The sequence below is a fragment of the Talpa europaea genome (genome assembly GCF_964194135.1).
Source record: "Talpa europaea genome assembly, chromosome: X".
Taxonomy (NCBI): domain Eukaryota; kingdom Metazoa; phylum Chordata; class Mammalia; order Eulipotyphla; family Talpidae; genus Talpa; species Talpa europaea.
In genome coordinates, this window is record NC_140081.1 from 77,562,219 (window position 1) to 77,576,917 (window position 14,699).

At 34.4% G+C, this 14,699-nt stretch overlaps 1 protein-coding gene across 3 annotated transcripts in view; it reads left to right on the forward strand.

The window, feature by feature from the left end:
- Positions 1-210: 210 nt before the first annotated feature.
- The window catches only part of STAG2 (STAG2 cohesin complex component), a gene marked incomplete at both ends in the record, with an annotated part of 69,028 nt that continues 54,539 nt past the window's right edge, over positions 211-14,699 (forward strand). For all 3 annotated transcript variants that reach the window (XM_084258597.1, XM_084258599.1, XM_084258598.1), the window contains 4 exons: positions 211-254; positions 4,193-4,271; positions 7,662-7,826; positions 13,619-13,715. In XM_084258597.1, the coding sequence (XP_084114723.1) occupies positions 211-254; positions 4,193-4,271; positions 7,662-7,826; positions 13,619-13,715 (385 nt within the window). The remainder of the gene's footprint in view (positions 255-4,192; positions 4,272-7,661; positions 7,827-13,618; positions 13,716-14,699) is intronic.

The window sequence follows — 14,699 nt, forward strand, 5'->3', positions numbered from 1 at the left end:
ATTTACTAAAACACATCTGTAGATACTGGGAGAATTTAATTGTTGAGTTATAACTATCCTTCCCAATGTTTTTGGCATGTCTATAATAAATATGCACCTCCCCCCTTTAAAGGAATTGCCCGTCTTAGAAGAAAGAAGCAAACCATTGTTACACACGTAAATATATGACTATATTTCTGACATTGGGGCGTTCCAGAAGATGATAAAGAAATGATAGCAGCTCCAGAAATACCAACTGATTTTAATCTGCTACAGTAAGTATATTATGATGATTTTTGTTTTTTTCCATAAAATGGGAAATGTATTTAAGTTAAAAGTACTGCTTTCAGATCTAATTTAGAAGATAGTCCGTATAGTTTGATACATTTTATATCAATGCTTCTTGGGCTTTGTAACAGGAATTATCACTGTTAAATTTTAAAAATCAGGCACTACACAGTTATTGCTGTGCAGTTTTTTTGAGGCCATAATTGGCTTTACAGTAGTAACTGTTTTGAGGACGTGTCATGAAATTCTTAAAAAGTAGTGTCATTAGTTAGGGATATGTACCATGAAGTAGTATTTAGGGTGTAATGTCAGGTTTTTGTTATAAAATTAAATGATAGGCTGTGAAACAAATACAGGAGGGTAAGACATGTTTTCCATGTTTTGTGCCAAAACAAATTTATGTACATATTGATCCAGAGTGAATTTAACATATTTTCTTTATCCTTGCCTTAAAAGCTTACCTATATGTCTTACTCAACTTTTATTCTAATTATTCTTTTGTGTTTGATGTGGAAAATAATTTGAACCACTATTTGTAATAGTGGTTTTCATACTTAGCTTCATTTTCACATTGTGCCTCACTGAAAAATGATCTGTTAAACTGTCTGTGCATAACTTTTTTTTTCTCTCTGCTTTTGATGGTATGTAGATTTTCATTTATAAAATTCTATTTTCTTTTTTTAATATTTATTTTACTTATTTTTGCATACAAGAACTGGGGCCTAGGCCAGAGGTGCGGGAAGTGAGAGGATTCACCAAAGACAAGAGTGGGGAGCAGAACAGGCGGATCGACTGAAATGCACCGCTGAGGGGAGCAGCAGGCGAGACAGGAGAGGCTTGCTGCACCATGTGGGTCACCTCTCTGGCAGGGGGTGGAACTCAAGCTGCAGTGACTGGTGATAGCGTGATAGCTTTGAGACTTTAACCCCTGGGCCACCAGGGAGGCCCTATAAAATTCTATATTCATTGAAAGTTGTTGGTCCACCGGGATATTGCCAATATTTCAAAGCATAGTTTTAAAAAATGTGATTTTAATCCCAGTGTATATTGACTATTAAAAGTTTCTTGAGGAAAATTCCTGTTTTTGTTTGTCTGAGGGAGGATATGGAATGGTCTGAAAACATTTTTTGAATTGACTATTGGAAATTAGGAAACTATAAAAATTGTTAAGATTAGAGACAATTAAAAAAAGATTTGTATTATAAACTTGACTGTTGATGATTAGAATATCCTGAGTAATTATGGCCTGGGATAGGATAATGAGTTAAGAGGAAATTGATGTCATGAAGGTAGAGAAGACAGCCAATTTTTACTGGCTATGTGAGGTGGGGGTGCAGTTGAGAAAGGAATGGAAGATTGATTCATGTGATAGATGACTCATGGCCTTTCAGGCCACTAAAAGATTAACCCAGTATGCTCCATAAGCATACATTATTTCACCTAGGAAAGGTTTTTTGTTGTTGATGTTCATTTGGTCTTAAAAGCAGGTAGTATTGGAGAAAGGCAGGCGCACAAGAGTATTTCTTCTGTGATTGGGGGTATTTTAGATTCCCATCCTGATTACTCACTTCAGTTTCGTTCATGTTTTCCATTTAGTAATCAAATCCCTAGTGGCTCATTCTTTTAGTTGGGATAGTCTGGAGATGAGAATTAAGAGTGTAATTGAGCCTTTGATTATTCTGTGGCCATTGGAATATTGTGAAGACTAGTGATTATTTGCAGATTTATAACAATTACTTGAGCTCTCTGAGAAAGTTGGTGTTCTACAAATATCTTTGGAAGAAAGAAGTATTACTTGTACACCAAGATATTTAAATTTATTTTGCAAGGCCATATAGGCATGTGGAAAGAATATTGATGACAATGATCTTTTTAAGATGTAACAGGCATGACTTTCAGGTTATTACTATAGCAGCAATTCAGTTTTTGGTGCTTTAACTCTGGGAAATGGTATTTATTATAGGCCCTCTCCTCACATTTTGGGAGATTGTTAGGATTGCCACTATTTTCAAACGTTGTTTAAATAAGCAGTATAGTTATTTCTCCCCCTCTCCCCCCACTTAGTATCTTAACTATTACTTTAGAGTCATAAAATATTCCTACTTTACATCTACTCACTAATGGTTGTTGTAGTGGTAACAATAGAAATAGAAGAAATTTAGTAAGAAAAGACAAGCTTTACAAAATAGACTTTTACTTTGATTCCTTTTTTTTTTTTTTAAAGCAAAACTGGTACTGGGCTTACTCATAAAGGATGGTTAAACCTGTATTTTTTATGGTTGTGTTTCAACTCTAAATCCACTGTGACACAGATACCAATTTAAAGGTGCTTTTTGCCTTAATAATGGAAGTATGTTATTACTGTTAAGATACATATAGGAAGTATCATACATGTGCATATAGGAAGTATCACACATGTGTATTTAGTCTACTTTCCTTATGTATGAGAAAAACCTGATTTGGGTCTCCCTGGTGGCACTGGCACAAGGGGTTAAGCACTGCACTATGAAGCTGTCCGCAGCCTCTGCAGCAGGAGTTTGATCGTGCTGGCCAGGGAGAAACCCACATGGCGAAGCAGACCTCTCCTGACTTGCCCGCTGCTCCCCTCAGCAGTGTATTTCAGTCAGTCTGCCTATTCTGTTCCCCACTCTGTCTCTGGTGAATCCTCTCACTCCCCAGCATCTCTGGCCTGTACCCCAGCGCTTGTATGCATAAATAAATAATTTTTTTTTTTAAAAAGAAAAACCAGATTTATATAAAACATGCCCTTTTACCCCAAAAGGGGATAATTTCTCGGAATTGTAGATAAGCATCTTAGAGATTGATGAGACATAGAGATTTAATTCCTGCATATACATTTTTAATAAATAGGTTCTTTTTTTAAAGATTTATTTATTTATACAAGAACTCTGGGGTACAGGCCAGAGGTGCGGGAGGGTGAGACAATTCACCAGAGATAGAGTGGGGAGCAGAACAGGCAGACTGATGAAATACACTGCTGAGGGGAGCAGCGGGCGAGACAGAAGAGGTCTGCTATGTCATGTGGGTCAGCTCCCTGGCTGGCCGGGAATCGAACCAGCGCAACAGAGGCTGTGGACAGCTCCACAGCGCTGCACTCAACCCGATGCGCCACTGGGGAGGCCTCTACATTGTTTATAGATGAGAAGATTGAGAAGTTGTCACTTAGCCAAGACCACCATTTCTTAGTAGTAGGACAAGCTCATCTGTCTATAGTTTTTCACCTTTATACTTCTTAAAGGAGTTTGATCAATTAGTATACTTTCCTTACTGTATTTCACATGATTTAGTTGATAAAAATGTTTTAAACATATCCTTTCAGAAACATGTTTTATGTAGTGGCATCTATATTTACAAATAATATTTTTGAATGAAGTAGGAGATTCTCTAATAAAACTTTACATGCCTGGTGTTAAAATAAAGTTTATCTTGGGCACCAAGGTTTTTTGAATCAGAAAATGAAAACAACCATCACAACAAAATAACATAGTTCCTAGGGTTAAAAATTTTGAGAGCCATTGGTTTTAATCTCAGTCTCTCTCTCTCCCCCCACCTCCCCCTTTCTCTATCTCTCTCTCTGTCCCTGTCTGTCTGTCTCTCTCTCTCTTTGGCTCTCTCTCTCTCTCTCTCTCTCTCTCTCTCTCTCTGTGTGTGTGTGTGTGTGTCTCTCTGCCATTAGTTTCATTTTAATGGTTTAGATTATTTTTTTTGTAGTTGGTTATGTGATTTTATATTTGGTAATATGCTTTGGATATGATGTTTTGGGAAACATCTTAATTACATTCAGTCCTAATATGGAGTTGTGTAATTCCGTTAACCAAGTCTTTCTTTTAGAAAATATGGCAAAAATTAGAAACCCTACATTTCTAAGGAAGTTTTAAAATAATTGCTTCTCTTTCTGTCACAGGGAGTCAGAAACACATTTTTCTTCTGACACAGATTTTGAAGACATTGAAGGAAAAAACCAAAAGCAGGGCAAAGGAAAAGTATGTACTGAACATGTGACTTAATTTGGTTTTTAAGACAATTCATTCTCATATGTATGCATATGTGTATATGTAGTTTTATATATATGTATACACACATACTTTTAATTATGTCTCAGATGTTGTCAGTATTTAAAAATACCTTCCCCCCTTACCACCCCCCCCCACTGATGTGGTAAACCTTCTGTGCATATGTGGTTTCTTTGGCTTCTAGATTAAATATCTTTTGATTATCTGTCCCCACTACTGTAAAATTGAAATTAATAAATACACCATTGTTTTTAGTGGTTTATTTTGGAATACCCAATATGTTAAGCAAAATGTCATGTTGACTTATTTTTACTTTCACATGAGTAGTCAAATATAAGGCACCCCAAAAATGTAACATACCAATTGAAGTCTAATGGTTTGACAGTTTTTACTCTTTATAAGTAATTTCTGGGATAAAAACTGACAAGGTGACTTTCTGAGTCAATAGAATGTAAGTTTGGAGTATGAATGAGTAGCCTGAGTGCTATGGATAACTTGGTGAGTGATTAAATCATTTTGCAATTGTGGAAAGTGCATTTCACTCTGTGCATATGTGTAAATACCTTGTGCAACAGATAACTTGTTTTTGTTCAGCATCATCTTTTCCATAATGAATATTGGATTCATATATTCTTAGGAGGTTTTTTTTTAAATGTAAGCAATACAGAAATGGACAACGAACAAAACAAATTTTCCTATAATCCTATTACCCATAGGTAATTTATTTTGCTAATTTGAACACTTATATATATATATATATACACACACACACACACACACACACCTATATATAAAACATGCTCATAGAATTTTACTTAAATGGAAGCATACTATGCAAACTGTTCAGTATGCTTAAAAAAATCAGTAGCAGTTGCCAGCAGCTTTGCTATAGTCAATTTTTCCTGTCTCTAATTTTAATGATGTTGTAGCATCACATTTTGTGTGTAGAGCATAATTTATTTAACTAGTTACTGGAATATTTGTTTAGAGTGTACATAATCCATGTATTTCATAATTTCATATGCTTTCTTAGTCCCTTAAAAGTAGAAGGGGAGAGAGAGAGAATGAATATAAAAATGTCAACTCACGACTATTCAAAGGCAGCCAGTCTTACTGGGTTGTATATGATTATTAAGTAGAAAACTAATTTTTATTCTATAAACCATCTTGCAAAACCAAAATTCTATACTTCTGACTTTGATATAATCTATTATTTTGGGGAAAAACCTGCAGTGGCACATGCATATAGTACTCCTTGAAGTTTTTGTGCCACAGTTTTGTTTGCATAGCCACTGCTATATGTGGGGTGCTAAGGGTCATCAGATCAAGGATTTGTTACAATAAGAGCAAATGTGTTTTGACATTAATATATGTTCCATACACTGTATTACTAATTTTACATATATTACCTAATTGAAGACTTGAACAGTCTTAGGGATTATAAAACTTCCTTACTTTATATAGGAGACTCAGATCCAGAGTTCAGTGGTGAGAATTTGAGCCCATGCATGTTGAAAGATGGTGCTCATAATTCACTATAGTATACTTCCTCATAGTCTTTTGTAGAGATTCTTTTCTTTATAAGATTGTACCCAGGTTAGCATGTTTACCTCTTATACTTCCCTGTATTATCACTCCTTGCACATTGTTTTTTCTAGCACAGTATATCCATTGAGCCATTTTAATTGTACTAATTAGTTTTTCATATCGACTGGAAATATTAAGGCATATAATGAATTGCAAATATCTAACTCCATGTTGATTGGCATTGACATATTTTACTATTCTAGTCTGTTCTTTGTAGTTGATCTTTTCTTTCATACTTTGATATTCTTTTAAAAAAATATTTATTTTTGCATTTTAGAACTGGGTTATAGGCCAGAGTGGTTAGAGGATTCACCAGAGAGAGTGGGATTCAGAACAGGCAGATTTACTGAAATACACTGCTAAGGGTAGCAGTGGGCAGAACAGGAGATGTCTGCTGTGCCACATGTGGATCAGCTCCCTGGCTGGGATTGAAACTGAGGCTTTAGCAGGTCATAGCTCTGAGACTTAATTCCTAAGTCATCAGGGAGGCCCTGAAATTCTTTTTAATGGGGACAAAAGCCTTTCATTCTGCAATTAAGAATTGAATGACTTCCAGAAGACTGAATCTCATTAGCAAAATAATGTAAATTAGCAAGTAACATCTTTCAGTTGTTAAGAAGGGGTTTGAATTGTTAGCAATAAGGTAGGTGGTTTTGAGTTCTTGAAGCAGGCAGGGTTCTCTTTGGAACACAGTACAGAAACATGCAGGCTGTCAGTGGAAATAAATTGTAGACCTGGCCATAGATCAGGGGTCTGCAAACTATGACTTGTTTGCATACTACTCATACACCAGGAATGTTTTTATATTTTTAAAGGGTTGTAAGAAAAAAAGAAAGAATATATGACAAGACAGTGACCCACACAGGCTTAAAGTATTTACTGTTTGGTACTTTACAGAAACTTTGCCAACCCTTGCTCTTGATCATCGAAATATGTAGATTTAAAAGAGGCTTTGGAAATCATGTAATCTAATCTGTAAAGATTTTCCTACAACTGACATTTTAGAAGTGAGGACTCTGGGTTAGAGAATGACTTGCTTTTCTGTAAGAAGGTATTAAAGCTATGGGAGGTATTTTATATCTGAGGCATGAAGGTAATGTTTTCACTGATTTATGTGTGCCTCTCATCCCCCAAATATTGACAACTTACTTATAAAGTGGCTTTATTTTCCATGGTGTTCATTAATGAATTTTCGTAAGTACTGGAGGGAGGAGGACGGGCCCAGGACAAGAATGAGGTTGAATAACATCTATTGGTACTATTTAGAATTCCTTTGTGAGTGCATTGAAATGATGTATAAAACTAACAGTAGAAATCCAGTTAAAATGTTGAAGTAAGTATGAGTTCCTTATATGATAAAAGAGTTTTGTTATTCGTGTTGCCCACGCTAGTCTGCACCCTAAATCACTAATTCCATGAAGTGCTATTTTATCCCCATTTTACAGACAAAAAAATCTCTCTGAAGCAGTGTGGTTAACCAACTTAAATTTAAGATCACACATTAAATAGTAATGGCAATTTGGACCCATATGTTCTGTCAGTATGCAGAGTCTGAGCTCTTAAAAACTACAATATCGTGAGGGGTATAAACAAAGTTGATAACAAAAAGAAACTGCAACAATCATATTTTATTATGACATATGTATCACATTCTCCTTAAGGTCAAGTTTAAGCATGTTATAATTGTGTATCCTATCAGCTGTCTCTACTATAGCTTTATTTTGAACTCCTAATTATGATGATATAAATTAACCAACTTGTATTTTTATGCAGACTTGTAAAAAAGGCAAAAAGGGCCCAGGTGAAAAGGGAAAAGGTGGAAATGGAGGAGGAAAACCTCCTTCTGGACCAAACCGAATGAATGGTCATCACCAACAGAATGGAGTGGAAAACATGATGTTGTTTGAAGTTGTTAAAATGGGCAAGAGTGCTATGCAGGTAATGTTTATTATGTTCTTCCCAGTTTATAGGTGTATTTTATACTTAGTGAGTTATATAAAACACATCCCTGATTTTTCTGATTGTGTTTAAAATATTTCTAGTACTATTAGAAATCAATAACTAGTCAGAAAATTGGAAATCTGTGTATTGTACTTTAAGCTGTATCTTAAGTTATTTTCTTCTGCGTTATTTTTTTAATGACATATAATTTAAAATTATTTGGTCAAAAATATGCTGATGTAAACCGTCACTATAAGGTTTCAATTTCCCCTACATTTATATAGCTGCCATTAAAATACAAATACAAGCTGCCCATATAGAATTCTTGATTGCGTGACATACTATAATCACCCACTTTTGTGAATGGAATTATTTTTGTTACTGTAGTCTATTACATATTTTTATTACTTGTTCTGTTTCTTAGCAGAATAAAAAGTTGGGGTCACATCGATGTCAAATCATCTTAATTTTGTATCTCCATAACTTTATGACAGCAGGGGTAGTAAGACTTTGCAATGTATGTTGAACCCACATGGATTTAAAAAATTAAGTATCACTATGCTCAAAGAACACAAATGCCCAGTAAATTTATTTAATTTATAAAAACTGTAGGAAACAAGTGTTTTCTTTTGCAGACTGTTTATTCAATGAAAGGTACACTGTGAATGGTTTAGCAAGAACTAGCTATTTTAAGCTTTTTGTTATTAATAATAAACCTTGTTTATAAATAAGGATTTATCACAATAAATGTGGTTTTGTGAATAACTTTTCAAGCATCAATTGGGACTAATAAAAACCATTTTTATATGTAAAATATCACCATTTTAGTTTGATCTGTCACCAGTTGTACAAAAGTAATGTGTTTTCTTAAGTTTGAATTCATCTTCATTTATATATGAAAGTTGGCGTTTATATAGTTGTAATTAGAGTATGCATTGTTTCTTGTTTAATATTTATACAGTTATTTTGCATATACCTCAAAATTTAGAATAAGTAATGTTATGTTACTGTGCTATGGTTTGTTTAGTGATTTCTTAATTTAAAAAATCACTCCCCTGTCACTAGTTCCCCCTTCGGGTTAATTTAATCAAATGGGTAATTTATCTCAGGTATATTATATACCATTTCATTACTTTTCTTTTTATATGATACCTTTTCTCTATATCTTGTTCTAAGTAGTTAATGGTAGCAGTTTTTTTTCTGTTGTCTTTCATTTTTGTTAATATCAGAAATCTCAACCTAGTCACTGCTAATTAAGCTATTCTATTTTTGTCTACTTTGTAGGGTTTGTGTTTAACTTTTTAGCTCATCAAACATTTTTAGTACAAAATGTGAGGATTTGGCTTTATATTTAATTCTTTTTGTTAGTGGTATCAGTGTTTAAAGAAGGAACATTTTCCTTATTTTTGTGTTGCTTATGGTTTGTCATATATATTCAGATTATATCTGCATGCCATTTATTTTTGTTTGTAGTTGTGTTTTCCCCTTAAAAGTGGAATGTCCACAGTATCTCTCTATTGATTTCTCTGAAACTTTGCCACCAATTTATTTTGTGTACATCCATTTGTGTTAACTTTCTAACAACAGATTTGATTAAGGAAATGTCCTGTTAACAAACTTCTAAAAGTTCTTCCTTATGTAGAAGTTCCAGCCCAATTTTCCTTATGACATCTTTGGTATTTAATGTCCACAGTATTTACTCTGTACCTAGGCCCCTCTTTTTGTATTTCCTCTTTGCCTAGAATGGGGCTTCTTTTATCCCTTTCATATTACATAGGATTGAGTGTATCAGATATCACTGTTCTTTTGAGGGGTGTTCTTGGGCTCTGTATCCTTCCCCCCTTAAATGTGTTTCTTATGGCACTTAGAATATTATAGTTGTGTATATGTCTGAATTTTCTTCTAGATTGTAAACTCCTTGATCAAAGACTGAGCATTATGTGTTGTTTCTATTTCCAGAATATACCTGTTTTAGTAATTTGAGTGAATAAGTATGAGATTAACTGTTGGTTTTAAAATAGTACTTACATTTTAAGAAAGGAAAAACTGCATCTGCCCCTAGATTTATTAGATAATAGATGTGGAATTTTAGCGACTAAACTCTTAGTTTACTATTTGATCATTTAACGTTTTAAATATATTTCAGTGTAATAGATTACTTTTGTTACAGCAGCCTTGCATTAATTGATCTTCATGAATAACTCTTTAATGTGATATGGTAGTTTTATTTTAAGATTTCATAAAATATTTTGTGTCTTTATTGATGAGAATGGTTCTTGTTTCAGATATCTATTGCCACATAAGAAATCACTCCAAAGGTAGTGATGTAAAAGAACCATTTTGTTATGCTTAATGATTCTGTGGGTCTAGAATTCAGATAGAAATAAGTAAGGATGATTCTGTTCCCATCCAGGATGGTTGGGGCTTTAGCTGAGACCGCTTTTGAGTATTTGAGGGTGACATAAACACCTTGGAGGAAATGTGATCCTCTGGAGGTTTCTTTTCTTTTCTTTCTTTCTTTTTTTTTTTTTAAGATTTATTTATCTATGCATACAAGAGCTGGGCCAGAGGTTGGGGGTGGGGTGGGGGTGAGATGGGGGATGAGAGGATTCAATAGAGACACAGTGCGGAGCAGAACAGGCAGATAGACTGAAATACTCTGCTGAGGGCAGCAGCGGGCAAGACAGGAAAGGTCTACGGTGCCATGTGGGTCACCTCCCTGGCCGGGGGTTGCATTCGTGCTGCAGTGGCTACCAAGACCTTCATAGTCCTTGCACCACTAGGGAGGCCCATCTAGAGGTTTCTTTGCTCATGTTTGGTGCCAAGTCTGGAGTGACTCAAAGGCTGGGCTTAGCTGGCACTTTTTACCAGTAGTACCTACAAGTAGTTTTGTTTCCATGACTTGGGGTTGTTACAGTATAGTTTTTGGGTTTTAACAGTGTTCTGAGAGAAGAGGGAGTGTCCAATTTCTAGTGCTTCAAGGATCCAGTGCAGAAGTTGAAGACTGTCTATAGCCTAATCTTGGGAACATTACTTGTATTCTGTTCTAGGGAATGGGGTAGACCACAGTTCTTGGGTAGTGTTGCCGAACAATTTAATGGCTTGTTTTAAAACTGTCAGAATCCCGTAATTTCTTTTGATATTTATTCCCTGTATCATATTTGGAAATAATCTTAAATGTGTTTCTTTCATACATTGAGTTGGTTAACATACAAAAAGCTGTTGTAAAACATAGAAAAGGATTGAAATCTAGAAATGAAATAAATTTTAGAATATCTCCAATTTCCAAGCCAGGTATTTCATAGATAATATTTCTGATTTATTGGTATAGCTTTAAAACATTTTTCCCTTTGGGATTTTTGTGTTTTATGTTTTTTTTTTTAATCATTTTCTTTTTAAAAATTTTAAAAATTGTTTTTGTCTGTTTGGTGGTTTCCTCTTCTATCACCAACGGAATAAAGTACTGTTTTTGTATTTTAGTTTTGCCCTATTTTTTAAAAAAAAATCATTATTTTCAGATAAACTTAACAAACCATAAATATTCACATTTTCAAAGTGTAAATTGAATGGTTTTTAGTTTATTCACAGCTGCATAGCCATTACCAAAATCTAATTTTAGAATATTTTCAATATCCCAAAGAGAAACCTTGTACTGATTAGCAGTCACTTTCTCCTCTGCTGCACTTGGTCTAGGCTGCTACTACTCTAATTTCTGTAAATTGCCTGTTTTGGACATTTCATATAAATGGAATAACTTTCATGGTCCTTTTTGAGTGGTTTCTTTGACTTAGCATAATGTTTTCAAGGTTCATCCATGCTGTGTATGTATTATAACTTCTGTTTTATTGCCAAATAATATTCCACTTTGTGGATATACCATAATTTGTTTATCCATTCATCTTTTTATGCATCTTTGGTTTGTTTCCACTTTTGGCTTTTTGTGAACCATGCTATTGTGACTATTCTTGTGCAAGATTTTGTGTGGACATGGGTTTTCATTTCTCTTAATATATACCTAGGAGTTGAATTGCAGGATCATGTGGTAACTTGAACCTTTTGAGGAGCTGCCAATTCTTTTCCAAAGTGGCAGCACCATTTTATGTTCTCACCAGTGGTATTGTAGTGTCTCATTTCTCTACATCCTTGCCATCATTAGTTCCAGTCTGAATTTTTTATTATAGCTACCCTAATGGGTGTGTTGTTACAATCTTATTGTGGTTTTGATTTCCATTTCCTTAATAGCCAATATCTTCAGCATCTTTTCATGTTAGTGGCCATTTGTATGTATATTTAGATCCTTTGCTTATTTTTTTTTATTGGGTTATTTTGCTTTTTAAAATTATTGAATCTTAAGCGTTCTTTATATATTTGAACATAAATTGCTTATCAGGTAAAATAAGATATGCAAATATTTTCTCCTATTCTGTGGGTTGTCTTTTTCATTTCTTTTATGGAGTCCATTGAAACACACAGCTTTAATTTTGAATAAGTGAAAATTCATTTTTTCTTCTGTTGTCCTTTTGGTCTTTTATCTAAGTAGGTTTTGCCTAATGTATGGTTATGAATATTTTCTACTGTTTTTTCTATTAGGTCTTCAATCTGTTCTGAGTTACATATTGTATGTGGTGTGAGGTAGGATCCAACTGCATTCTTTTGCATACAGATATCTAATCACTCCCACGTTTGTTGAAAAGGCTACTCTTTTTCCATTGAATTGTTGTGGCATTCTTGTCAAAAATCAAACAATCCACTGTACGGGTTTGTTTCTGGACTCTCAATTCCTGGACATTCGAATTACATATATATCCTTATGCCCGAACTGTATTGTCTTGTTTACTGCAGTTGCTTTGTGGTAAGTTTAGAAATCATGAAGTGTTTGTCCTTCAGCTTTGTTATTTTTCAAGATTGCTATGTCTAGTCTGATCCCTTGCATTAGTATATGAATTTTAGGATCCACTTTTTAATTTTTACAAAGACGTCAGTGGGATTTTGATAGGGCTGGTTTGCCTTTCTTATAAATAATACTAGTGCTTACTGTAGAAAAAAATTGTTATTTTTGTTTTGCTCCTCATTGAGGCATTTACTTGTTTGAAAGTATTTTTATTACATTCCATTACAGTGTTAATATTTAAATGTTACTCAGTGCATATTCTTGTCAAAAAGAAATATGTGACAGTATTTTCTAGGATATTTTAAAGAGAATTATTCCTTTATTGCAAGATTTTTATTTTATTTTGCATAGAAGAACTGGGTGTAGGCCAGAGGTGCAGGGGGGTGAAAGGATTCACCAGAGACAGAGTGGGGAGCAGAACAGGCACCTCCATTGTAATACACTGCTAAGGGGAGCAGCGGGAAAAACAGGAGAGGCCTGCTGCACCATGTTGGTTAGCTCCCTGGCCCAGATCAAACTGTTGATTTCCCAGGCCGCTTTGCCACGGGAGGGCAGTTGTGGTGGTAGCGCTGAGACCCCTAGGCCACCACAGAGGCCCTCTAAGATATTTTTAACGTCATGAAGAAATAATGAGCAATTATAGAGTTGTGGTCTATAGTTTTCAGATTCTTTTTACTGCAAATAAATAGACGATGACCATCTTAATATATACTATTAAGAGGTAATTTTACTGATTTCTTTTATTGTTAAAATTTGACTTTAAAAAGTAGTATGTAAATATGTATATAGCTTGAAGTAATGTAATTACCACTTTTAATATTGAATTTCAATAACTTCAGTCAGACTTAGTTTTAGAACATTAGGTAAAGCTAATGTTTTTTTTCCCCCTCTGCTGTAGTCGGTGGTAGATGATTGGATAGAGTCATACAAGCATGACCGAGATATAGCACTTCTTGACCTCATCAACTTTTTTATTCAGTGTTCGGGCTGTAAAGGTAAGATAAATTTCTTTTGGCAGCAGTGTTCTTAGTTGGTCTCTTCTTTTTGTTCCACCAAACATTTACTAAGAGTTTACATGGAAAATAATGCCAACCTATTGAATTGCTTACATTATCACCTTTAGATGGTATAAGTTAAAAAGAGCAAAGAACAAAGTAAGAACTCTGTTAAGAAAGCTATTTTCATACATGAAAGTTAACTAAACACTTGGGTAATTTATAATTGTTATGTTACTTTTATTAGATACATTTCCCACTTTCAGCATCTGGTTTTAGGAACAAAGAAATGGATTAAGAAGGGAGAAGGAAGATAATGAAGAGATACAGGTTCAAGTGGCAGGGCATTTTAAAGTGTAGGGAATTAAAAGGTGCCATGAATAACAGTAAGTAAGTAAATGTAAGTAGGTAAGTAAGTTAAGGTATTGGTGAATTTGCCAGTTCTTCGTAAAGGTAAACTCTGGAGGTGGGGTCTTAATTAAAATGTTTTTACTTTATTTTAAAGGATTTTACAGTTAGATGGAGAAAACACAGAATACAGAAATATCTTCTGGGACAAAAATATTTAGCACATATTTTGGCAAGGGGGAAAAGATTATGTAAGTTGGGGAGTCATACACCCTGAGCTGCATTAGTAAATGAGTTAGTAAAGATCACGGGCAAGTTCTCATCTATCCTGTGTCTCCCTAATACTTGACCTATACTTGAAATTCTAGAAGATATCCAGGCAAATACGTGTTAACAGAGTTTTCAGGGGAATTACATTTTTTTCTGAATATGGCACCAAAAACATAAGCAATCGAAGTCAGGAGGGAAGGTTGCATAATATATTGAAAAATTAAGATGCTGAAGAATAACTGACTTGAATAAATCTCAAAAAGAATTCCAAGAAGCAGTTTGCTTATGTCTATCCTTTAATTCTGCAACACTTCTTTAAAACTACTGCTATTGGAATTGGAAAATCACATACAAGCTAATGCATTT